The 27,445-nt window shown below is 41.0% G+C and overlaps 1 protein-coding gene across 1 annotated transcript; it reads right to left on the bottom strand.

Annotated features, from left to right (window-relative positions):
* Positions 1-967: 967 nt before the first annotated feature.
* LOC106086594 (protein hobbit) lies at positions 968-26,226 on the bottom strand. The gene is made up of 11 exons (XM_013251334.2): positions 26,063-26,226; positions 25,872-25,998; positions 22,329-22,718; positions 22,126-22,263; positions 21,707-22,054; positions 16,478-16,621; positions 14,907-16,394; positions 14,704-14,847; positions 12,682-14,641; positions 6,999-9,085; positions 968-1,322 (listed from the first exon to the last, which is right to left on the bottom strand). Exons 1-11 carry the CDS (start codon positions 26,113-26,115, stop codon positions 1,266-1,268), a joined length of 6,936 nt encoding a protein of 2,311 aa, XP_013106788.1. The 5' UTR covers positions 26,116-26,226; the 3' UTR covers positions 968-1,265.
* Between the last annotated feature and the right edge of the window lie 1,219 nt (positions 26,227-27,445).

The raw sequence follows: 27,445 nt of genomic DNA, 5'->3' as shown, positions 1-27,445 counted from the left end.
TCATATACCAATTCTATAATGCTCGTATTTTTTCAATAAAACCGAAAAACTTATACAAATCTTCTTCATATTTAAACCGGGGAAACCCAATAGACTTGGTTTTGATGAAAAAGCGAAAAATTATTTCCGTACATTTTAAACTGTTCGTAAATAGTTAGAACTGGTACCATTTTTTTTATAAAACAAATAAATTCATAATTTTTTATCCTGGCTCCCATTCATTTGTTTGTGTGAATTTTTCCCAAGTTTATTTCGATTCAGAATAGCTACTTTTTCCCCTGGGAGGCATTTCCCTTTTTCGAAGTTTGTTTTGAATAAGCGAAAAAGGAGAATGGGACAAACTTCCAGGGAATTGTTATTCAGAATAGGGGAAAAGGGAGTAAGGAATAAACTCCCAGGGAAGTGCTATACACAATAGGGTAGTTAATTTTTTAATAAAACGGTTTTCAATTGAAATTTTTGTAATTTTGTTTCTTTGTAGAGCTCGTTTAATCTTATAGTTAGCTGCTTAGAAGTGTTAAGAACTTGGGAATTGGTGCTTTGCGATTTGAGACATTTGAGAAAAGATTTTTTTGCCTAAAAATTGTTTGGCAACACTGTGCGCTGCAACTTATATCTCATTCCGACTAGACGGTATACATTCTATACCATCACCAGGGATTAGTTCTGGGAAAGCTCTTCTTGCCATATCTTAAACACAATATGTTTACCTTTTTTATCTGTTACCGGATTTTCTTCTTGGTCTCTGCAGGAGGATGAGCCTGTACTAAAGTCATCGATTTGATGTTTGATTCTTTGCTGAAATTTCCGAACTTCTTCTCTATACGTCGACGCGTCTTGCGATTTCCCTCTTCATTCTGCGGAATAGATGTTTCTTCTCTCTCCTTGTCTTCCGATATCTCTGTTTCGCCGGGTTGCTCTGAGTTCATATACTACTACTACTACTTCAAAAATGCTGGCAAAAATATTTAATCATTTTCATGTATTTATTAGAACTCTAATTAAGAATAACATTTTTATTATTAAAGCTTTAATCGGAGTAAACAACTTTTTTAATTAATAATGTTAATAAACAGAAAATATTACAAAATTCATATTCGTACATACTACAGACATACATTCATACAATTTAATGTATTATAATCAGAAAAAAGGAAAACAAAAATAGGATTACACAACAAAACAAAAAGAAAATAAATAAATTATTTGGGATTTATATGAGTTAAGAGTAATACTTCTAATTTTATTGAATAAATATATAGAAACTATTTGTGGCCCGATGCAAATTTAAAAACACCGCGGCGCTGACTTCGATTTTCACCCTGAAAAGAAAGAACAATTATTTTTGATCATTGAGTATGAAATAGTGCGAATTATTCAACATTGAATATAATTCAAGGTCGCTAAGGTCGACACAGTAAGGACGCGCGTGAAAGCTTGTCGAGGTGAGAAGTCGATGTATAAAAAAGATTAAGAAATAAATAAAACAAACGCGGGTGATTAGTTTTTTTTTCTATTATTCAAGGATTGTCTTTATTTGTGTGTGATTATGCAACACTTAGGCGATAATCACCTTAAAGACAAAGGGTGAGAGGTTGTTGTTGTTTTTGTTGTTGTAACCACATTTTCATGTGGAGGTGGCGATCCTCGTCAAGCTCGTTCCGGTCCAAAGGACCAATCGCAACGGGAACAGGGTGGCCATTGATTATTTAAAGGCGCCAATAACTCGCCTTGTCATATCGAGCATCGTAGGCGCTCAGTATTTATGCAAGAGCGGGTGCCACTCGACCGCTCACTGACCGCAGTTACAGCTACTCCATATGGAGCATTCCACCATCCGCAACCTGTGGACGCGCCGGTAGCTCGAAGCTAAGCTTCTCGTGACAGCTGAGAACACCACACAGATCGGAATTCAATGTTCCAGCTTGTGTGGTGCTCACAGCTATCCCGTGCCTGGAAGGGTGAGAGGTGAGCGATCACTGCGGTGTGGGACTTTCTAAGTCTGCGGTGTGAGACTTTCTAAGTTTGCGGTGTGAGACTTAGAAAACGAAACGATGTCTGCTGTATGGGACTTAGTAAACAAGTTGGGAAAATGGACTGAAGTTACTGCGAGGCGTCGTTTGATATTGTAAGCCTCTCTCTGCATCCGAACTAGGCGAAAAAGCTCCTAAGAGGGTTGAAATGAGAGATAGTGCTCTTAAGGAATCTTCCTTCAGTCCGGCTGAGCTAACAAGGCCAAGAGAGATTGTAAGGGAATCTTTGCGACTGCGAAAAACCTCCTACGATCCGAGCTAGCGAACAGGCTCCATGGCACGTCGAAGTAAAGCGATAAGAGCGACTCTTTCTAGGTTAGAGAAGGTTAGAGAAGGGTACAAGACAATGGCGGCCGGTTGTACGCCCCCGATTGACCCGATGGAACCCTACATCGGCAAGAGTTGCCGCCACAGTGTACGTGTTCGTCTTTTTTCGTGATGGGAGAGGCACATTCCGGAGTGCGTTCTCCGCACGCTTCTGGTCCCTGCCGGGATTGAAAAGAACCCCGGACCCTGATTCTGTTCGGTTTGCCAGAATCGCTTCCATTATCGGTCGGTATCGGTGAGGTGTAACCGGTGCATGGAGTGGGTACATTTTCGATCATGCTCTGGCCTCACTTTACTACGGAAGTATATTCATACTGGATATGTTGCAAGGTGCTGTGCGAACATAGCCAGCGTGGGTCACAAACATCGTCATCGTCGTCTTCTGTGTCCTCGTCGTCGCACTATGTGACCCCCACGACCTCTCGCGTGCGGCAATTTACGCAACAGAAGCATCCCAGCCCCAATATTGCCAGGCCAGTGCCGGGAAGTGTATCATTTTTGCAACTAAACTGCAACGGTCTTCGTGGCAAGATCGATGAGATTGTGGATTTTATGAGTCGGAAGAACATATTGTCGCAGCGATATAGGAGACACCTGCAGCTTGCACAGTTGTCACGGATACAATGTGCTAGATAAGGATCGCTCAAGGAATGAAGGTGGGGAATTGGCCTTCTTGATACACCATTCCTTGCAATGTAGACCCATCTCGCCTGCGCCTGGTTCTAGTGACCCCTACATGGGGATAGCAGTCAGGTCCGGTACTGCCGAGATAGAGCTATACAACCTGTACATACCAGCGGTTGGTAGCTGTGTCCTGATTAATGGCCAAGCTTACAACCCCGACATTAGTGGGTTACTATCTGGCCATAATCGTCTGGTTCTAGGTGGCTTTAATGCGCATCACATTTCATGGCATTCTCGCCTAGGTAACGACCAGCGTGGCATGAGCAGATTGAAGGCTCCACGTTTTGCACGGTGAATGAGGATGCCCCCACTAGGATTACGAGTAGGTGCAGCAGCTCGCCAGACATTTCCATTGCATCCCCAGATCTCCTGAGTGACGTATCCTGGTAAGCCGTCATCTCCCTACCGCTCCATAACCATCGACCGACCACCCAAATTTATAACCTCTTAGCGCCGGACGTGTGCTAGTTGCCAAGAGGAAATTCCGAGACATAATTAACACAGTATCCGCTCCTTAATACCAGCCGTTCGAATACCCCAAGTGCGGCCCAATGTCCCGGTGCAGGCAGTGGTACTCGCAGACAAACGTGATGGGATGCGTTGTATGGACCCCACTAACCCTAAGCTGAATCTGGAAATAAACAGGGTAGTCAACGAAAATAGGCGGAACACTTGGAGCAATGTAACTTAGGCACCCGTTTAGGCAAGCTGTGATCTACTGTTAAGTCACTCTCGAACCCCGGTAGACGGGATGACAGGACCTCAGTCACTTTTGGCGAAGTAACCGTGACTAATCCGAAGAGATGCGCCAGGTTGTTCACCCGTCAATTCATTGTGCATCCCGAGAGTGACATGGCAAGGAGGAGAGCCATTCGCCGTACAAGTCGATGGAGAGCCATCACAATTTACCGTGGGCGAAGTTACGAATGTCATTCGTGGCGCCAAATCATCTAAGGCGTTGGGCCCCGACGGATTCTCTACATTGATGTTGAAGAATCTGGATTCACCTGGAGTTGAGTACCTTACTACTGTCCTCAACCTGTCTTCGAACACTCCCGATGTCTGGAAAATGGGCAGAGGGATCCCGCTACTGAAGACTGGAAAGGACCCGAGTTTGGGGTAGTCGTACAGACCGATCTCCCTCCTCTCACCAGTAGCAAAGACGCTTGAGGCATTACTCCTCTCTAACCGAGTAGGAGAATTTACATTCGTCGAGCATCAACGCGGATTTTGAAGACTGCATAGCACAACAACAGCTTTGCAAAAAGCTCACGCACGTTTCGTGTTTTGTTTCACTGTCAACTTCAGTTTGGTTTATAATTTAACCATAAGTAGTCTTACAAACCAACAACGCTTGCAAATTATTGAATTTTATTATCGAAAAAATGGGTGCTCTGTTAAAAAAGTTCATCGCGCGCGACGAAGCTCATATTTGGCTCAATGGGTACATAAATAAAAAGAATTGTCGATTTCGGAGTGAAGATCAGCCAGAAGCATTGCAAGAGCCACCAATGCATCCAGAAAAAGTCAGAGTTTGGTGCGGTTTATGGGCTGGTGGCATCATTAGACCGTACTTCTGCAAAGATGATGCGAATCGTAACGTAACTGTGAATGGTGAGCCCTATCGTAAGATGATATCCAATTTTTTTTTTTTTGCCCAAAATGCAAGATCTTGAATTGCATGACATGTGGTTTCAACAAGACGGTGCCACATGCCACCCAGAACGCGTAGCAATGGACTTATTGCGAGGCGAGTTCGGTGAACATTTTATTTCACGTTCGGGACCGATCAATCGCACGATCTAAACGGCCTTTAGACTATTTTTTGTGGGTCTGTGTTAAAGCTCATGTCTATACAGCGGGCTTCAATTGACGCATTGGAAGACAACATTGAAGCATTTATTCGTGAGATACCCGCCTAAATGTTAGAAAGAGTATGCCAATATTTGCATACATTTGCACGAAATAATCTTCAAACATTAAATTATATGAAAGGTACTATCGATTCAAAGAAAGATTTCTTGCATTTTTCTGAATTTTATGTTTTTTTTTTTAACTTTCCGATGGCTCTTAAAAAATCACCCTTTATAAAAATCTACTTACAATCACTTTCTGATTCAATTTAGCTATGTCCGCCTGTCTGTCTGTCCATGTTAATTTGTGTACACAGTACAGGTCGCAATTTTGTCCAATCGTCTTCAAATTTGGTACAGGCCTATTTTTCGAGACAAAGAGACAAAGCCTATTGAAATGGGAAAAAATTGATTCAGATTTGGATATTACTCCCATATATATGCAATAATGTGGTCATTTGTTCACAAAAGGAAGGATTTTCTCTCGACTCTCGATGTTATTGGTGAAATTCATAAAAATCGGTTCAGATTTAGATATAACTCTCGTATTTATATGTATATATCGCCATCCTGGAGCCACTCCGAGCGCATTTAATTGCCAATCTTCCCAAAATTTTGCACATCGCTTTCCTCGACGACGAAAATCCTTTGGGCGATAAGAAGTTTCGACTCCTTTAAGTCGCCAGGCCCTGATGATGTATCATCGGTTGAATTACAAGCTGTGTCTGAAAGACTGGTTCCCTGGGGATATACTCCGCTTGTATCAGAATGGCAAAAGTTGGGGATTTAGAACGTGTGTCATGCATTGGGTTACATAGACTTCTATACTGATGGTTCTAAACTAAACAATCCGGTGGGCTTCAGGGTATACTCTAAAGATCTAGAAATAGTCATATCGAAGAGTTTACCCGACCACTGCAGTGTGTATAAAGCAGAGATCCTTGCAATTAAGGAAGTAGTAGAATGGCTAAGATATAATGTCATTACGACGATTGGCATAAATATCTTCTCAGACAGCCAGGCAGCCATTAAATCCCTGGAGAACGTATTTCTGAACACAAAAACCGCCCTCGACTGTCGCAGATCTCTCAACGAGATGGCTGAACAGTTCAAAATTCACCTGTTCTGGCTGCCGGGCTACAGAGATATCCCAGGGAATTCTAAAGCAGACGAGCTTGCGAGACTAGGAACTACCTTACACACTCCAGGGACACTGGAATCTGTGGGAATGACTCTAGCGACATGTAAGCTAAGTTTTCAGGACCAGGCCCGAAGGGCAACGAATGATAGGTGGTCAAAAAGCGGGGGCTGTGAGCATTTCAAAACTATGTGGCCTCATCTAGACTTAAAGAGGTCTACTGCTTAGCTGTCATTGGCTAGAACAGACATCTCAATCATTGTGTCCATCATGACAGGCCACTGTCTGAGCGGAAAAGATGCTGACAGACTGAAGGTGTCCAGCAACGACTTTTGCAGAAGCTGTAGGGACATCGAGGAAGAAGAGACTATAGAACACCTTCTGCCTGTGTATCCCGCACTAGCAGTTAGAAGGAGTTCCACTTTAGGTTCTCATTTCTTTGAGAATCTGCCTGATTTAGCGGATGTAACCTTACCTTCCTCGACGACTACCACAATATCTAAGAAGTCTGTTGCCAAATCGGTTCAACCATACATATGGGTTCCATATATATGTTCGTCATTGCAATAATGTAGTCATTTGTTAACCGATTCCATCGAAATTTGGCAGGAAGGACTACCACGATATATGAGAAGTTTTCTCGAAATCGGTTCAGGTTTAGATATAGCTGCCACATATATGTTCGTCAGATTTTGGTAATTTGTAAAGATGTTGTCATTTGTTAACCATAGTTATTACAGTTTGAACATATATGCTGGAAATTTGATACGGATTGTTTAATAACCTATCTGAAAACATCGCCCAAGCTCCATTGAAAATTGGTTCAGAATTAGATCTAGCTCCCACTATGTGCCTAAAGGGTAGGTATAGGATATTATACAGTCGGAACCGCCCGACTTTTGCCATTCCTTAATGGTTATAATTTTTTAAGTCTATGGCTTGATATACTCTTTATTAACTTACCGCTAAACGATTACCAAATAACATAACTGCTTTGTCCTCTTCGGGTGGTGAGGAGAATTCACTTTGATTTGTGGTTGGAGGTCGACGATGTATCTGCAACTTTTGTTTGATGGCCTGCGAAACGATAACTTTGCGGCTAACCGATTTCATAGCCATTAACAAATCCAACCATGTCCAGGTCACATTGTGATATTCCAGTGTTGGTATGACCAACGAAAAATCTGTGATGTCTTCCAAATTTTTCTCTTTGTTACCCTTGTAGCTGACACGTACAGGAACCTCAGGAATTTTTATATAGATAAAAAGTTTATTTTTCTCAGCCCTTTCTTTCATTTTCTCCACATCATCCTTCTCGATTTTCACATAAAACTCTGAGTCCTTGGAGGATTTCTTGGATTTGGAGGGTTTCTTAGAGGATTTCGCTTGTACATTGGACGATGACGACGAACCGGAAGAGTTCTCTTCGGGATCATCAACAGCTTCGGTTTCGGAAGCGTCTCTATCGGGAAAGCAGAACTTGAGCATGGTGGAATAAAACTTTTTGGTAATGGCTATGGTTATGGGAGCAACATTTATTTCGAAATGTTCCTTGACAGAAATACCACCCACGGGGGGCTTCTCACGACAGAACACCCGCAGTACACGTTTGTGTGTATCGACCGGCATATCCTTTTGTATTTCGGTGGGAAGCAATACCTCACGGTATATCTCACGGGGTATCAAATTATTCATACGTATATTGCCCAATTCCAAAAGATGTTCCACAGAATCGTCACTTTTGGATTTTTTCGTATACAGAAAACCACTCAGGACCAGATCGGCAATACCTATTTGCCCATCGGTTTCCGTCAAACGCCATTGGGCCCTTTTAAAACAAATCTCATTGGCTCTGACAATGTTGACGGTTTTATCTGAACGAACATTTGAAATTTTGCTTAGCTGCGAGAGCTGCGTCTCCTTATAACATAGCAGCATGCTGTCCAATTCTTCGCTTAAAGTATTCAATTCCTCTTTGCTGTCCCTTATTAGTCTTTGCACGCGATTATATTCTGTCTTCCATTCCATGGGATCGCTTTCTTCAACCCTCTGGCTAATGAAATGGATATCCTTTTCAAGCGAACGAATTTTCATTAGAAGACTGCGTATAAGAGTTTGCTTTTGTTGTATGGGTCGCTTTTGATCTTCGGTGGAGTGCAGCTGCAATTGAAAACGCATACGAGCCAATTTCTCTAGGGCCTGTTTCCTTTGCGGCTCTACATAGAGTAAAAGGTTGTTGACTATGTCCAAAATCATGGCATACTGCAAGGAGTTGGTACACACATCTAAATCATGATGCATAAGGGTAAAAGCATCCATGGGATCATCTTGCCGTTCCCAGGGAGAGAGTGTTTCTTCCGATGGTGGCGGGGGCATATCTGTTATGGTATTGGGATCTACGGTATCTCCATAACTCACATAGAAAAATTCACATTTACAACGGGAGACAATGCGTTGCAGTTGTATGGGCTGATTCCCGCCCGAATTTTCACTGGAGGAAGCACCCACCGTTTCGCTAACCACACCACCAACACTGCGGCCACTGCCCACCAAATGTGGAATGTCTGGTAAATCGGGCAAATCATGTATTACCGCATCATCCTTATCCTGAATGTTATCCACGGTCAGCCACATTATTTCCCTCTCCAGAAGAGAGTCGTGTTCTCCCGCGCTCACCGTGGCATAATACTGCATGCATTCCAACAAGCCTTTCCATGTCGTTTTCGATACCAATGAACGATCACGCCATACTGGACGATGAACTCGCTGTAATATTTCTGCTTTGGCAGCACTTATTATAACATAGCCTGAAGTTTCCGATCCTTTGAGAAGCACCTGCGAATTTACCAATGAAATTGACCAGTTCTCATGTATGACATCATGTGCTGAACACGCTTGTAAACCTTGCAATTGCAATTCTCTTGACTGAGTAGTTTGATCGTCGCTATACACGTTAAATTTGTGATCTGCCTCGGCTATCAGCTGTTGCAACATGGCCGTTGCATGACTTGCGGGCTGAGGTTTCTTCATGGTGGCATTAGTTGCAGCAACTGGAAATGGGAGAAAATAAGAATGAAAGAATTAGCACCCTTCTAAAGTAGAGATTATGGAGAAATTACACAATGAATTCGGAAAAAATACTATGGGACGCGTTTCGACTTTGGTTAAAAGATTTTTCAACCATATTATTCAGGTTTGATGGCATCAAGGGATGTATGTTAGTATGTTGTATTTGAATCGTATTTATTGCGAAAACGCGTCTATGATACAATTACCAAGTTAACCACGCTGCGACAATTACCCTACTTCCACGGTGCACATGATTGTGCGCATCTGTTGGAAGTTGTATTGATGGCCTCGAATGCCAGACAACGGCAGCCTGAATCCCAGCCGGGCTCCGCCGCACCCCTTCATTTTCAATTTCTTAGCCTTTTAGGGCGAAGATCATTAAATTTCACATTTTTTGTTTGTATCTCTTTGGAGAATCATGTGCACCATGGAAGTAGTGTAATTGTCGCGGAAAAATCTGTCATTACACGAAAACACATGCATTGGGAAAAGTACAGCTAATAGAGAGGGTTGTCGAGCCTGGGTAATGTGGTAATTAGATGATAGAGGCGTTTTCGCAATAAATACGATTCAAATACAACATACCAACGCACGGCCCTTGAAGCCATCACACCTAATTTGGTTGAAAAGTCTTCTAACCAAAAACGAAACGCGTCCCATAGTGGTTGGTGTGTGTTGCTATCTCTGGCTTTCCATTTGCAAAGAAAATATCCGATCATTGAGCTCGCCTCAATAAGAAACAAACAAAAATTGTGAAATTTAATGAGCTTCGCCCTAACAGGCAAAGAACTTGAAAATGAAAATAATTTTGTTTTTTTTGCCAAAATTTATATCGATATTTTTATGATATATTGGGTTGCCCAAAAAGTAATTGCGGATTTTTCATATAGTTGGCGTTGATAAATTTTTTCACAGCTTGTGACTCTGTAATTGCATTCTTTCTTCTGTCAGTTATCAGCTTTTACTTTTAACTTGCTTTAGAAAAAAAGTATATTTGATTAAAGTTCATTCTAAGATCTATAAAAAATGCATTTACTTTCTTTTAAAAAATCCGCAATTACTTTTTGGGCAACCCAATACATATACCATATATTTGGATTTTAGTTGTTCAGTGACTCATAGTAAAATTTGATAAGGAAAATTATTGTCTTTGACTTCATCCACCTAAAATTAAGTATTTTGGGTGAATTAGGCACCAACTTAAAAAAGTGATACATTAACCCTAAAATGCACTTTAAATATTTACTGATTGAAGGCATATAGGTTAAGTTTTGGGTTTTGGTGCATTCAGAGACCTATAGTGAAATTGTATGGCGAACATTTTTGTAGAACTTTAGTTAGTCGCTTGAGGGTTAAAATACTCTACAAAAATATTCCTAGCAGTCTTATCAATAATATTGCAGAAGACACTACAAACATAAAATTAAAGAAATACGAGTAATTGTAAACCGAACATTTAGAAAAAGGTTCAGAAGGGGGAACTTCCTCCCTCCCCCCTTGTTTGGTAACTTTTCGTTGTAAATCTTCCAAACGTCGATACACGTGTCTTCTCTTTCTGTCTTCTCCTTCCTGTTATTTTGGAAAAAGTTGAATTTGTTTCACAAAAAGGGACCTCACAGACACCTTAATTGAGTCGTTTTGAGGGTTAAAATGTTCCACAAAAATATTCCTAGCAGTCTTGTTAATAATATTGCCCAACACAATACAAATCTAAAATTAAAGAAGTACGAGTAATTGTAAGCCGAAAATTTAGAAGAATGTCCAGAAGGGGGGAACTTTCCACTCTTGTTTGGTTACGTTTCGGTGTAAACTTTCAAAACGCCGATACACGTGTCTTCTCTTTTTGCCTTCTCTCTTATAATCTGTTTGATTTTTCCTGTCTGATGTTTATTTATTTGGTATTCACAACAAGTTAACAAAGATCTTATTTTGAAAAAAGTTGAGTTTTGTTCCACAGTGCTATCATCGAGCTTAAAGAGTTTGAGTTGTTTTTTTTTTATAGGAACCTTAAAGACCCCTTCATTGAGCCGATCGTATACCGAGTATACCGATCGGCTTATTTCACTTTCTCCTTTATCCTAGCTGAGTTGGAAACGTGCTTGGATTACCAGTGCGGAGTGGTGGGTTCAATTCCCACCAGAGACCTGGTCTGTCGCTACTGTGGTTGTTTTAGCAGTGTGAGTGTGATGAAGAACTCCATCGGGTCAATCCAGTACGTACAACCCGTTGCCATGGGATTGCTGTGGTATCACAATAGAGTAAAATATTCAGTTTAGAAACTAGACAACCACTCTAACCTCACCCTTCTTAAGGTAACTCACAATTTATCCACCTGTTCCTTAGCATATGGTTTATCTCTTCGATATCAATGCACTACTCTTTAACATGTCATCCACTATACCCACCATGGTTTTGAGTAGAAAGTGTGTAAGTCTGGCTTAGACGTCTTTAGACCTTTGCTACCGCATAACTTGGCCTGCCGGTCTTGGTTATAAACGAAACCCTTGTCTCCTGCCAGGTCTTAGGAGTATACGCAAGTCACATGCACGCTGTGTCAGATGGGGCGATAAGTAGTCCTTCTCCCTAGGCACTCCGTTTCGAGTCAGATACCTGTTGTCTATTGAAGATTGTGGGGAACCTAGTTGCGTTCCGCGACGGGTTGATGAGATATTTGAGCGTCGACCGAAGGGAACAATTGAACGATCTGTTCCATATATTAATTAGCCCTGCAATATTATTTGTTACCAATATGTGATCTAGTAATAGGTCCCTAATGATGCCAGTGCCTATATCCATTTATCTATGATCAAGTTGTTGTTATTCTTGCTGTAGCCACATTTTCATGTGGAGGTGGCGATCCTTGTCAAGCCCCTATAGGTGAGCAAGCTCGTTCCTTTCCAAAGGCCCGATCGCCGCAGGAATAGTGTGGCAATTGATTATTTAAAGGCGCCAATAACTCCCCTCGTCATATCGAGCATCATAGGCACTGAGTATTTGTGCCAATGCCGGTGCCGCCCGGCCTCTCACTGAGACTCTTCGCTCGGTAACGCTGATTGTCCACGACTGCCGTTGCAGCTACTACATATGGAGCATTCCACTATCCGCAACCTTTGGACGCGCCCGGTAGATCGCAGCTAAGTTTCTCATGACAGCAATGAACACCACACTGACGGACCTCACTGTTGCAGCCTGTTTGGTGCTCACAGCTATGATTTAGTAATGAATACCTGTTAGAAGGTGTCTAAGATTCCGTAATGGATCGGTTCTTATTATCCAACAAGCAACTGTAACTTTATTTTAAATAAATGAATGCTTAAATGTGGGGATAGCGATCCTTGACCAGCTTCCTTTTGGGAGCTATATTGTTCCGGTACAAAGACGCAATCGCTGTGTGAAGAATAATAAGGCTGCCATCTTGCATCCATCACCCATTAATGTTTTGAATTTAGTATACACAGACCCGTTTTTTGGCATATTTTTCTTTGACCTTAACGTAAATATGACTAATTTTTCTAAGGAATTCCGAATGTTACCCCTTTTTATTAGTTTTTTTATTAACTGGATATTGAATACTTACTTGGCAAAACCTCCGTGGATGAACTGGGTACAGCACCATCTGCTCGTTTATTTTTCATAAGACTAGAATTGCCCTCCTTGCGATAACTTTTAACGGCTTCCGTCGAAAGATTATTCTTAAGTTTTTGCGATTTCATAAACGAATCGAATAGAGCAAAGGCCACATCACGATTATTTTTCGTCCAAGCACCCTTTAAATCATAGACCACTAATTTGTGCGTCGGGGTACCGGATTTAGCTTTTGTTGCATCCTCATCGTTGCTGGACTGTATGAGAGCTTCACGCCCGTACGAAACACGACCGACACTTAGAAAATAAAAACGCACTTTATTGCAGTTGTCTGCATTAGCGATATTCTCCGAGAAACTATCGAATTTCTCAGGTTCAATGCTTTTCAACCAAATCTCAGCATCATTTAGTTCACAGTTCATATAAACTGTGGACCAATCCGCTCGTGGCCGATGTATAAGCCCGTCATCGATGGGCGACAAGGACAACAAATATTCTGAGCTAAAAGACACACGACCACCATTGAGTTGAAAACCTTTATGTCGTGCATGGGACATCCAGTATAGAACTTGAAAACGATGTAAACTCATTTGAAGATTTGCCTTTTTGTAGTGACGACTAAGTTGTTTTTTGCGCGGCCTTACATTGTTGAAAACGGGACCTCGGCGTGTGGGCCTTGTCACACCCGATAGTATGAGTTTCAGACTTTCGAACCATCTTAAAGTACTGCCATATAAAACTAAACTGGGTATATCATATTCGAAATCAACACCCGGTTTCGATTTGGTTTCAAACGATATCCATATATTTAGACTGATCGAACGGAATGCTCTAAAGGAATCATGCACTTGGTTGCTAGAATATTCTGGTAGTTTATCGGGGGCACAAGGCATTACGGCGTGATGATCATTTGGGTTGGCCAAACAAACCCAATTGAGTTTAAAGGTTAGTTTCAAATGAGGAAAGTGCAGCAAACGGCAATCGTCGTAACGAGAAGCTGTGCGCACAGACACATTTAATTCTCCTCTGAACATAATTTTTGCATTGGTCCACACAATGCCGGCATTGTTCCAAGTCAATTCCATTTCTTCGGTGGTATTGTAGGGATCCAAGGAGGCATGCAATAGAACAGTAAATTGCTTAACAATCATAGTCAAGCGGCCGTGGAACAATAAACGCATTTTATCCCAAAATGGCAAAGGTGGACTGGGGTCCTTGGAGGGTGCTGATATTTTCTCGAAACTTAAGTTGCACTGAGCCATCACCGGTTCCCAGCAGGGGCCAAAAGCATAGCTGCATACCTCCAGATCGCAATTAAAGTCATGGTAGAATTTCAAAGAAGTCATGCTGCGCTGTATCACATCTGTTCCGAAGGGTTCACCGACTTCTATGAACACATCTCGCTTGGCACGCTTTGAAGCCGCCTGCTCAGCCCCACAGAGGGCCCCAAATAAACTCATAGTTTTGACATAGAACATGGGTTGCGGGAAGTCTCTAAGCATGAATTTCCACTCGGAACAGCTGACATGGACATTGCGACACCACAGTGTGGTAAATTCCAACCCCTCCTCGGGCCATGGGCTCTCCGAATCGATTTCGCGCATAATTCGTGTAACATTGTTCGTTCCATGTATTGAGGGATCAGCCATGGCCATTATTTCGACATCGGTCATAATCCAGGCGAGCAGACGCGTTCGCACAGGGCCACTTTCTCGTATCTTCTTCGAACGTTGAATGTAAATTTCGGAATTTTTCTTAATTAAAGTAGCATGAAGACTTTCTATGGTACCGGCGGGCACTAAAAGTGTCTTGGAGCAGATTTCCGCTATTTTCTTGTCGAACAATGTTTTGCGCTTAAGACCTTCAAGGTACTCATCCACTAGCAACACATAGTTATCACGAAGTTTAACTTCGAAGGGATCATCACTAATTTCCAAAAGAAATTCTTTAATCTGAAAGCAGGGATTCATGCTTACCACGAAGCTTTATAATAAAATGTATGTACAGTATTTACCTGTATCACCATATCACTAGGCAAGGGCGAGCTGGCCGTGAATGGTTTCTTCTTATAGTTGTGTACAAGTTTCAGCCACTTGAAATGGGACACCAGCTGATTGTTTACAGCATCATAAAAGTCATGATCATAGGGAAAGATGGCCTACAAGACAAAGGATTAGAAATATATAAACATACCCCCACCTACAGCAACTCCCCTACCTTGAAAGCCCCAATGGTGGTGACCCAGACTTTATTCGTGGGAAAAACAAACCCCTCACAATTCAGGCGCTCCTGAGTAAGCATTTCCAATTTCGCTAGCGAATGAATATCCACATCTTTCAAGGTGAAAATATGCTCGTCATCGATTTTAATGAATATATTTTCGGCTGAAATAAAATTGCCTTCCTTGCGACTGAAAAATAGATTCTCAACGAACCATTGCATAGAATGACGCTCGGATAGCTTTATTTCGAAGACAGTGCTACGTTCAGCTGACAATTCGATTATGAGTTTCTTCATATTTGCATCGACCGATGGAGGTGAATTTTGGGGTGAGGTAGTTGTTCGTCGTTGCGGCAAAGCCAACGAAGCCTTTAGATCCTGCATGTCCCTAACCAAGGTCAAAACATGCATGTGCAGATTAGAATTCCATATGGCCTCGGTACTTCCCGGTATATACACTGACAATTTTGGCCGTTTCTGTTCGTGCGTTTCATATTCCAAACGAATTTGCTTGCAATTTGCAAATATATCGGTGAAATCGGTAAGACACAAGGAAGAGGCTGTCATGGAACGCATTATGGCCATTTGGAATTCCTCCAGCTTCAAATGGGACACCGGATGTGATCTTGTAAGCGCTATTTCAGTGAAACTCAGAAGCAAACAAGCATTGTGGTGATTGACAAAGTACGCCGTTATATCCTTAATTTTGGCCGAAACTAATAAACTTACTGTAGGCTCTTGTTGTTGCCCCAACGCCTTGGCTTTAGTTCTGCTGCCCATATCTGATTTTAAGCCACCGTATTGTTTAATACAACACACAGTTTTTATCACAAATGTAGCCAATGTCATGCTGTACTCGGTGCGCAACGTGTGTATGGAGACCTCTAGTTTGGTGGCATTCGAATAGGAACTCAATTTAACCAAACTTACCCCAATGAAAAATGGAGAGCCTGGCGAGTGGGATTTCTTCAAATTGTTTGTGTCATTTATGGAATTTCCCAGAGACCACCACAATGACTCAATCATCAGCTCTATACTCCAATGGCGTTGATTAAGCAAAAGATTGAAAACTTTTGTCTTATACAACGAACTGCGTTTCTCTTCCGTTTGTTCTAACACTAAACGGGTATGACTGACGCTCATGCCGGCATGCTCATCGTCGTCCAGTTTCATGAGCATTGAGACATTCCATAATTCTGCGCATCCTTTTACCACAATATGCTTCATAACCCACTCGAGCAAACCATTTTTGCTATTCACTTTACTCTCACCACCGTCTGCTCCAGCACCCCCTCTAGCACCTGTCCAGGCACTCTGCAATGTACCCAAATGATCTGGCAACGATTTTTGTTGCAGTAACAATGCCTGTTGCGGCCTTTTACGGGACAGAAAGTTATTATGGACCCAATCATAGATCTCCGTATGATTATAAATAATTTGAAACGTTTTTAGTTTCACATATAAGTTTAAAATATCATTTTGTAGCTGAAACATAAAGACAACAACAACAACAACAATATTGCAATCTAAGTAAATATGCATGAACACTAATAGCTAGCCACACTTACCATTGAGTCTATTGTAAACTGTTCTATGAATAGTAGCTTTTCATATTTTGTATCAATATCTAAATGTTGTAAAGTAATTTTCGTAAACAGGCTGGGCAAGTGGACATCTTCATTGAAGGATTTCGAATCGAATTCCCCAGTAATCTGTGGAAAAAAAAGTATAAAATAACTGTTGGTTACTTTGTAAAAATCGAACATTTTTTTAATAAAATTTTCGCTTTAACTCTAGGGCCTAGTATGCTGAGGAGGTTCCAATCATCGACTAAGTGTTCTGTTGTGCAGATTGTACAAATAAGGTGATGCATACGCATTATTTCTGTTTTGTTTCTGGCCGGACATGGTTCAGCAGGCAACCCATAGGCAGCTACTGCCTTAACATTCTGTAGTAGGTTTATCTAAATTGTCACTTCACCTCACCGCCGGGATTAAATGGAACCCCGATCATGTATCTATTATTTGCCGAGACCGCACCCATCAGAGCTGGTAAAATATCGATGGCACTATGGTAAAATATCGATGGCACTATTTCTTCTGAACATCGATTGTTATTTTTCCAACCGATACTATCCGCAAAGTTAAATGTTTTTGCAAAACTGAACAAAACCGATTGAGCAAAAAATTTGTAGAATAATTTCTCTCATGACTTCCAACTTACTTTACTAAATTTGGTTTTATTCGGTCTGTGCATTGATATTAGTTCTATGTAAATCGATCTCCTGATTTTTATACCCTCCACTGTAGGATGGGGGCATACTAATTTCGTCATTCCGTATGCAAAATTTGCAAATTTTTGCCATGAACATTCCACTAAGGAACAGGGGCAAACTTCTCACATATCAATGAGTGCACTCAGATTCAAGTTTAAGCTCAATGATAAGGGGCCTCCTTTTTATAGCCGAGTCCGAACGGCGTGCCGCAGTGCGACACCTCTTTGGAGAGAAGTTTACATGGCATAGTACCTAACAAATGTTGCCAGCATTAGGAGGGGAAAACCACCGCTGAAAATTTTTACTGATGGTCTCGCCAGGATTCGAACCCAGGCGTTCACCGTCGCGGACATGCTAACCTCCATGCTACGGTGGCTTCGTAGCCTGTGTGATGTTCTTTGTTGTCACCAGAAAGCTGCGAGCTGCCATGCGCGTCCACAGTTTGCCTAAAGTGGAAGGCTCCATACGGAGTAGCTGCAACGGCAGTCGATGAAAATCAGCGGTATCGTGCGGAGAGTCTCAGTGAGAGGTCGAGTGGCACCGACTCTTGTATAAATAATGAGTGCCTATAAGTGCTCGATATGACAAGGCGAGTTATTGGCGACTTTAAACAATGGCCGCTACGTTCCCTCGGTGATCGGTCCTCTGGACCGGAACGAGTTTGCTCACCTAAAGGGGCTTAACAAGGATCGCCACCCCCACATGAAAATTGTGGTTACAACAACAACATTAGTGTAGGTTGGTTGGGATTGTAAGTGGGCCAAAACGGTCCATGTTTTGATATGGCCGCAATATAAACCGATCATGGGTCTTGACTTCTTGAGCTTCTAGAGGGCACAATTCTTATCCGATTTGGCTGAAACTTGCGTGTGGTGTTTTGTTATTACTTCCATCGACTGCGCTAAGTATGATCTAAATCAGTCCAGAACCTGATGTAGCTGCCATATAAACCGATCTCCCGATTAGACTTCTTGAGACTCTAGAGGGCGCAATTTTTATCCGATAACTGTATCAAGTATGGTCTAAATCATTTTATAACCAGATATAGCTGCCATATAAACCGATCTCCCGATTAGACTTCTTGAGCCTCTAGAGGGCGCACTTGTTATCCAATTTGGTTGAAATTTTGAACATTTTGTCAAGTATTGTGCAAATCAGTTTATTACCTGATACATCTCCCGATTGGACTTCTTGAGCTTCTAAAGGCCGCAATTCTTATCCGATTTGGCTGATAACTATGTCAAGTATGGTCTAAATCAGTTCATATCCTGATATAGCTTCTATAAAACCGAACTCCTGATTTGACATCTTGAGCCCTAGACATCGCAAAGTCTTATCTAATTTGGCTGAAATTTTGTATATGTCGTTTTGGTATGACTTCTAACAACTGTGCCAAGTGTATTCTAAATCGGTTCATAACCTGAAATAGCTGCCATGTAAACCGATCTCCCAATTTGAGCCACTTGAGGGCGCAATTATCACTCTATTTCCCTAACATTTTCAAGGTTATTTTTTTCTATGACTTGTACGGTCCCTATCGGTCTATAACTTGATAAAGCTCATATATATTTGAAAAAGTAACTCAAAGAGCTTGACAAATGCGATCCATGGTGGAGAGTATATAAGATTCGGCCCGGCCGATCCTAGCAAGATACTATCGATATCTATTATAAGAAATATCGAAAATATTGAAGCTTGTGGTTATCAATAGTTTGTCAGCTCTACTCTCCACCGCGAAATCCCCCTGATTGGGGCAATTTGGACATAAAATGAAAGTTATGTATTTGGAAGTAGAGCACGAATCTGATATGAAAATACGATTTAGTCTAAGGTACCTGAGAGCCGCCTCACCTCTACAAACCCCAAAACGGACTATGTTTAAAGATACGAAATGTGTATCAAATTAAGATTTGTTTTTTAACCTTGAACCTCAAATGTAGCAGGCATAAGTAAAGAAATAACCACCGCCGAAAAAATGATTTTGGTGTTCACGCCGGATATTCGAATTAGGACCAAGTATTCCGATGGCCACTATTTTCCCCAAAACGCCCTTCAACAGGACTTGTAGATCGATCGCGACAATATGCGGCTCAAATAAAAGGTCTTTGGAAGTCAAGTTTAAATTTGATATTATTACTTAAGTCCAAATGTAAAAGGAACCAATCCACTCCCCCCAAAAAAATTTAAATAGGACGGTCCTGGAGGCCGCCCGGACTACATTTTACTCAAATAAAAGGTCTATGGGAGTGGAATACGAATCTGAGACAAATTTGGGACATGTGTATGGACATACAACTGAATAGGGCAACTCGAGACCTGTCTGCTGACCAATTTTGGAAGGGTCATCTTTGCCATTTTTCACCAGGAGAAATTTTTTTATATAAATTGCCATATTTGACCTAGTTAAGAGATCTTTTTGGACTAATAGCTTACATGACTGGATAGAACATCTCGAGACTTATCTGCTGGTCAAATTTGGAAGGGCTATATTTTTCCATGTGGCCATAGTGACTTCTTTTCTCTCCAGGTGAAATTTTTTTTATAAATGCCCATATTCGTCCTCGTTAGGAGATCTTTTTGGACTAATAGCTTACATGAATGGATAGAATATCTCGGGACTTGTTAAATTTGGAAGGGCCATATTTTTCCATGTGGCCATAGTGACTTCCTTTGTCTACAGGTGCAATTTTTTTCCTCGTTAGGAGATCTTTTTGGACTAATAGCTTACATGACTGGATAGAACATCTTGAGACCTGACTAAATTTGAAAGGACCATATTTTCGATGGCCAAATGTTTCTCCACGAGAAATTATTTTCTATAAATGGCCATATCTGACCTAGTTAAGAGACCTTTTTTGAGCAATAGCTCTCACGACTAGATAGAGCATCTCAAGACCTGTCTGCTGATAAAATTTGAAAGGGCCATCTTTTCCATGTCACCATGGTGGCTCCCTTTCTCTCGAGAAGCAAATTTTTTTTCTATAAATGTCTATATTTGTTGTTGTAGCAATATGTTGTGTTCTATATTTCGTCTGCTTGATTCTTCGAGTATCCAGATCCAGGAGCACTGTGACTAAGGTTGGGTGCTTTCAGAGGGATCTGGGTCTGAGACTACATTTGCCGTATCGTAATTGAGCCAGAACTACTCCGGAATGCCGAGGTGCGATGGGGGACGGTCGTTCTTCAAGGACCCCATTCACCCGGCAGGTATTCACTCCACGAATGTTATCCAGACTCGCTTGGTATGCCGCTTGATCTAGAGGTTCTCTCTTGTTGCGCTGAACCTCTCGCTCTAGATCATGTAGATCCGCCTTAAGGCTTCTGGGCGCTGGATACTTATCCACAAGTTGAAGATTTGGATGGTCTCTGTGATAACAGTCCAGAAGGTATTGCTTGGAAAGCATGTAGTTATGTCTTTGCATGGGTAGAACCTTTGTCTGCTGATTGAAAACTGAGAAGACAACCCGTTGCAGTTTGAAGAGCGGAATTCTGGCAGATCTGAATATCTTTCCCCTGCGTGTCACATAGCAGACGAGACCACCCTGGCGCTGCATAACTTACCACAGACCGACCGGTACGTGGTCAACAAGGTTTCTTTGTCAACACCCCAAGGACTGTCGCCAAGTAACTTGAGTACCTTGTTTTTATTTCTAACGTTATTGCAAATTGCAGTGGCGTGTGAGGAAAATACGATGTTACGATAACGATTTTTTTGGGACACTTGAAAGTCGGAATCGTTACCCACCTCATGCGTTTATGTAGTGAACAAAGTGGCTGAAGTTTTGATATCTTCACATCTTTTGCAGGGAAATAAGCACCAAGTTCGTTGAGATAGGTTTAACCTTCCAATGGGTGGGAGGTCTGATGCCATGATCGTAAAATCGTCCGCATATGAAACGATCTCTATGTTGTCTGGAGTAGAGCTGGCACACTATCGATAATCGCAACATTCAATATTTTCGATAGTTTTTATAATAAATATCGATAGTATCGATACTATCGTTAATTTTCCACCACCAATATTTCAAACGAAAATGAGACGTTTTAATCAGAAGATCGATTTATATAGAAGCAATATCAATGCACAGACCAAATAAAATCAGGGATAATAAAGTCAGTTGGAAGTCATGAGAGAAAGAGAAATCAATTGTACAAAATGCTAGCCTAATCGAATGAAAAGTGCGCCCTCTATAGGCGCAATGTATCTGAAAGGATACATTCAGTGTCGGATTGCTTATTTTTGCAAAACATTTAACTTTTGCGATAGTATCCATCGGAAAATTTATCAATCGATATTCAGTCAACAAATTAAATATCGATAGTATCGATAGTGCCATCGATATTTTGCCAGCTCTAGTCTGAAGGGTGTGGAATGGAGTACAGGTATATATGTTGTGACCTAAACGTCTCTTTCCTTTAGTTTTAGAATAGCGGATACAGAACCTCCAAATTTAGGTCTCTCAGCAAAAGTTATTATAAAAATAATTTTGATATATAAATAAAAATTGTATATAACACTTACGCTAAATAATTGCATTTTTGCACTAAAATCATTTTGTGAGTTTTCCTTAACAGCTGAAAATGTGGCCGCTTTTATGATGAAACTAAAATTCTTTGGTATTATCGGTGCTATCTTGTGGTAACATTCATTGTGGTAGCTTGCATCTGAATACTTTGGACTATCATCTGAAGATGAATTTTTGGCTTGACTGGTTTTAGAGGCCGAAGAAGTCATTAGATTTGACAAATTATCAAGTTTTTCTTTGGTAGAGTCCTGTGATGGAAGTGTACGTTTCTTGGCTTCGCTTAGAAAATCGTAGAGACCGCCATGTATAGTCGATTTTGCATTGTTCATTGCTAGCGAAAGTTTCTAGAAATAATGTATATCACAACAAATTAGTTAGTTTGATAATGAGTTCAAAGAGAATATGTATAACTTACTTCAACTGATAGTGGGCCCTGGGCGTAGAGGGTGGCATCTAGGGCTATATCAAAACTTAACTCCCCAAGACAAGGGCGAATTTTGTTTAAATTTTCCAAAGATTGTCTGCGCATAGGACAGTGTCTGAGCATTTTAGCCTTTAAATAAAGCCAAAAAGAAATTGTTTATTGTTTGTAATTACAGCAGCATTTGGTTATTTTACCTGTGCCTCATTGAGAACGCCATTAACTAACAAAGTCTTTGCATTGTGTACAATACTACCATCCAGGTGTAACTCTTTTGCTGTTGCATGAATAAACCATCCTGGATCGAAATCGTTATTCATTAGCACCACTGATATGTTATTGATGTGAACGGCCATAAATTGAGCACAAGTCAAAATGCTGGGTGGCACCTTGACTTGCCTAAAATCTGGCACACTTTTGACCCCACTTTCTCGACGAAAGTGGGAGCGACGATTTGGTTCCTCCGTTGTTCCATTGCCTTTTGTTTGTATATCTTTGTTGATGCGAATATCGCGTATGTAAATCGAGAGTAGTTTGGTTACCTCCGTATTGAAAAAACTACTGCGCAAACATATTTCTTCGATTTGCTGGTCAGGAGTATAAAAAATATTTAATGGTGTAAATGGTTAACGAATGAAATTTATTAACAGCCATCTCTTAAGAACCCGTGTTGAGTAGTTATGGGAAAAACCAGCCCTCTAACTTATCATAACCAAAGAGATAGAAGATAATGATGAGGAGACTCTAAAATAAGGCCAACACAATCAGGCTGCTTACGAACTTGGACTTTACCAGAATTCCCTGATCAAGTACATGAGCGAAGTGAAGTCAGGATGGTTGTTGCGAGTAGATAGAGGGGTTGAACAAGTCTTTTAAGTTCCACATGGTTCTCTCTAAGCACCCGAAAAAACTTGGAAGATGAAATTTGGACGATGTTTAGCTACGAAAATCCTGGCTCCTCATACGTTTAACCGTTAAGGGCTCTTAGGTTAGGTTGAAAAGAGGGTGCGGATATTAATCCGCCTCATGCCACTATGGACATATTCCTTAGCCAGTAATTGGCTTGTTGTATGCTCTAAATACTAAAAAAAAGTAGCATCGAAAAAGAACATCTAAGTTAGGTATTCCGTGCAACTTACAAAATCCTTAATAGTTTTCCATGCCACGCCGCTGAGTTTGTTCATGTCTGGTATTGTGTCCCCACCTAAGTGCCGGTATCAGTTAGCCGCAAAAGCCGGCAGTGACATATTTCGCTGCAAGAAATCTGCCGCCAAATCTTCAGCCACATTGTTTACTACAAATACACGTGAGGTCGATGGAGAAATGATTTCGACCATCAAGTGTCCCAAAATACATGGCGTCACATTTGACAGCTCTTCTCCTAACCTGCCACAGCGTATGAGGAGTCACTTGCCGGCAGCACTAGGGGTGCAGACAAAGAAACCTGACCACGTACAAAGCAATTGGCCAGTATGTGTTAAGTTATGCAGCGCCAGTATGGTCTCGTCAGCTGTGACACGGAATGGAATAATATTTAGATCTGTTAGAATGCCGCCCATCGAACTGCGACGGGCTGTCTCCTCAGTTCTCATGTGGACCACCTCCATTAGGAGACATGCTGTCTAAGCAATACCTTTTGGGCTGTTATCGCAGGGACCATCGATAACATCGCCCAGAAGCCATAAGGTAGATCTACATGATCTAGAGCGAGAGGTTCAGCGCTACAAGAGAGAACCTCTAGATAAAGCGGATCTAGACAACATTCATGCTGACACAGTAGCAGATGCGCAAATTATTACCGGATGAATGTTGATCTTAAAGAACGACCGCCTCCAGTTGCATCTGAAGAAATTGACCTCCCCCGACAAACCAAAAACCTGAAGGACGCCCTCAATATATCTACCACCATGAGAGTCATACAGACCAATATCTCTTCCATTGCAGGTCGCAAGGACACTTGAGACGCCTCTTCTACCCGGTTTAAATTAGTCCCTCCCTTCTTCCAGCAGAGCACCAGCATGTATTTAGGATGATACACAGCATGGCAACGGCTCTTACCGCTATCAACACACGTATAAGCCACGTCCTGAACGAGAACCGTTCTCGTGACTCTTGATTTTTCAAAAGTATTTGCTACGGTTAGTCACACCATCTTTTTTAAATGACATCATAGAGCCTGTTCTCCCTAGAGGTGGATTATGGACAGTCGTACGTAAAGTTTAGAAGACAAAGTCGAAGACCCGTAGAGTTGAAATGAATTGAAAATCTCTTCCACGAAATCGTCAGCTTGAAGTCATAGTAGATAGACAAAAAATTCCGACAGTAAATCACCCGAAGATGCTGGGGCTTCCTAGACTTTCATTTATCGTTGTTGTTGTTGTAGCAGTGTGTTATACACTAAGGTCGCTACCCTTGTCAATGAAGGAATCCATCGGGTCATGGGATTGTCTTCTATCTTCGTCAGCCCATGCTACCACTGCTGCTACAGTCTGAGATAAGGCAAAAAACAGAAACAAAATCCTCAAATCTTTGAGCAAAAAGACATTATTAACCACTTATAAAGTGACTGGCCGATAGTGATTTATGCAGCGCCAACATGGAAAACCTGCATACCGGACGAAACGGAGTTCTACGGACCGTTAGGGTTGCCTACAGATGACAAATATCGACCATCTACAAGACTATTCCAAGATTCTTAAAGTTAGAAATCATATTGAGCTGCTCTCTGAACAGTATCTCCTAAGCTATCACTAAGAGAATCGCCCAAATTCATCGAGCTAAAACACGGCTGCCAATCCCTGGCAGCCTGTTTTACGTACCGGATTGGCCCGATGGAGTCATTCATCGGCAAGGGCTGCCGCCTCAGTATGCAACACACTGCTAGAACAACAAAAACAACGGCAAGGGATGGCTGAGAGCATCACACAGGCTGAATCTTTAATTTCTAAGTTCGGTGGTATTCATCGATGTCAGGCTTAGCTGCGAGTTTCCGAATAGTGAAATGCTCCATGCGGAGTAGCTGCAACGGTATTCGTGGACAATCAGCGGTATAGAGAGAGTCTCAGTGAGAGGCCGGGCGGCATCGTCTCTTGCATAAATACTGAGTGCCGTCTCTTGCATAAACCAGAGCTACTCTGATCCAATTAAGGTCCGGATTGTGTAGTAAACTGCACTCATATCACTCTAGGTTAGACTATGCCATGCGCAATGTCTGATCTGCTTATCACACAGGACCCCATGATACCAATGACATGTTTACATGCCAGGAAAAAAACTACTTATCTTACTGTAGAATCGCTATGGACACTCCAGTTGAAGCGGCTAGATTCCTGGAGCTAGATTTGGAGACGGCCGCAGGATTAGAATCATCTTAGAATGTACTATCGCGTATACATACAGCAAATGTGGCTACAACAATAACAACTAAGGCTACGGGATATATGAAGTCGAAACGATATGAGAAATTTATCAACGGGTGTTACTTGTTCTCGCTAGGCATTGTAATGCCCATGTTCCATAAATGGCCCAACAACAGATGTACGAAACATTTTAGATTATGTTTACAATATCAACCAGATTAGTGGGCCGGTGTCATGTATAAATATTAACATTAACACTGTGCTCAGTCTTTTATGGTACGAAAATTTTTCAAGAATCTTTACTATGGGAGTTTACCACAAAACACGTCATCAGATGCAAATACAAATATTTCGAACAAGAATTCATCTTGGCATGCTTACCACAGAAAACCCACTTTTGCTGACATGAACATTTTTCAACGCCAAGTAGGGAAGATTAATGCGGCCAATGCGAACTTTTACTTTAAATTTCTTCACCAGTATCCAACTAATCAAAGCAGGAAGCACCCTGAAAAGTCAAATTATATGATGCGAATTGCTTGATACTAAAGTAGTTTAAATGTCCTACTTACCAATATATCCAAATAAATAATATCAAGAAAAATATAAAGATTTTTAACAACATTTTTCCGAAGTTAAAATCATTAAAAATTGTGTTCCAATTATCCCAATCACATATTTTCTAATTATGCTAGTGCTTTAGATCAGCGTAAAATTACTAATTGTCGAAGACGAAGGCAAAGTCAAAACAAAAGTAATAAATAATATTCAAAGCAACGACAAATTTGTCAAGTCTGGTAACATCTGGAAAATACATTTACGTAAATAATGGCGGATGACGTCTCCTTCTGACGATGATACAATTTTATGATTGCATCAGCTTTGAATGTCACTTAGTTGCTTCTGTCATTTATAGTCTTTATAGTGCCTTTATCAAAGTACTATAAAGACAAGTCACGTGTTATCGACTGATATCGATTTCAACATCGAACAATCGAATTCTACTATAAAAATAATAACATGGCTAGTATATTTCACAGCCGAAAAGAAAACATACAACGGAAGAAAAGTATTCAAGAAGAGCACATAAAGTCCTGCTAATCGGGACAAAGAGAGGATTTGGTAAAAGTAAAGAAAAAGAAAAGTGTAACAAACAAATTATGGACTGCTATCGATTATTGACGTCATTCGATTACCGTTTAAACAAAAATAGCTGTGTTTTATAAAAGTACTATTTGTATTGTGTAAATTACGATAAACCGTTACTTATTATATGTTGTCGCATGATATCGATAACTTACCAGTAGAATTTTGCGCTGCAATTCTATTCAGAACACCTGACTTGCACTGGATGGGATGTCCAAGATATCGATTATTGACATCATTCGATTACCGTTTAAACGAAAATAGCTATGTTTTATTAAAGTATTATATAGTGCAAATCACGATTAACCGTTGCTTATTATCTGTTGTCGCATGATATCGACAACTTACTAAAGTTTTGCGCTGCAATTATATTCAGAACATCTGACTTACACTGGATAGGATGTCCAAGAAGAATAGAGAAGTCCTATGAATCAGAACAAATAGAAAAATTTAACAACAATTAAAGTAAAACTATAAAGTGAGAAATACAAGTTATTGGTTGCTATCGTATTATATCGATAACTTTCTTGTGTATATTTGCATTATGACCCCATAATATTTATTACAGGACAACATGTGTGGTTCTGGCCTTAGCGCATGATGATGATCCTTCGTGTATCTATGGTTTATTCCCGCAGGTCTCAAATTTGCTACCAGACACCGTTTCTCATATTTGGTTTCGCCGCTACTCCTCACTCGCTTCTTTTATCGGGTTTCGATTATTTAATCGATTTTTACTTTTAACCCGATTTCGTCTTTGTTTAGGTAAATCGACATTTAGGCTTGAAAATCGTTTATTCGATTTTTAC

Source organism: Stomoxys calcitrans, chromosome 1 (assembly GCF_963082655.1).
Source record: "Stomoxys calcitrans chromosome 1, idStoCalc2.1, whole genome shotgun sequence".
Classification (NCBI taxonomy): domain Eukaryota; kingdom Metazoa; phylum Arthropoda; class Insecta; order Diptera; family Muscidae; genus Stomoxys; species Stomoxys calcitrans.
This window is presented reverse-complemented; position numbering and strand designations above follow the sequence as displayed.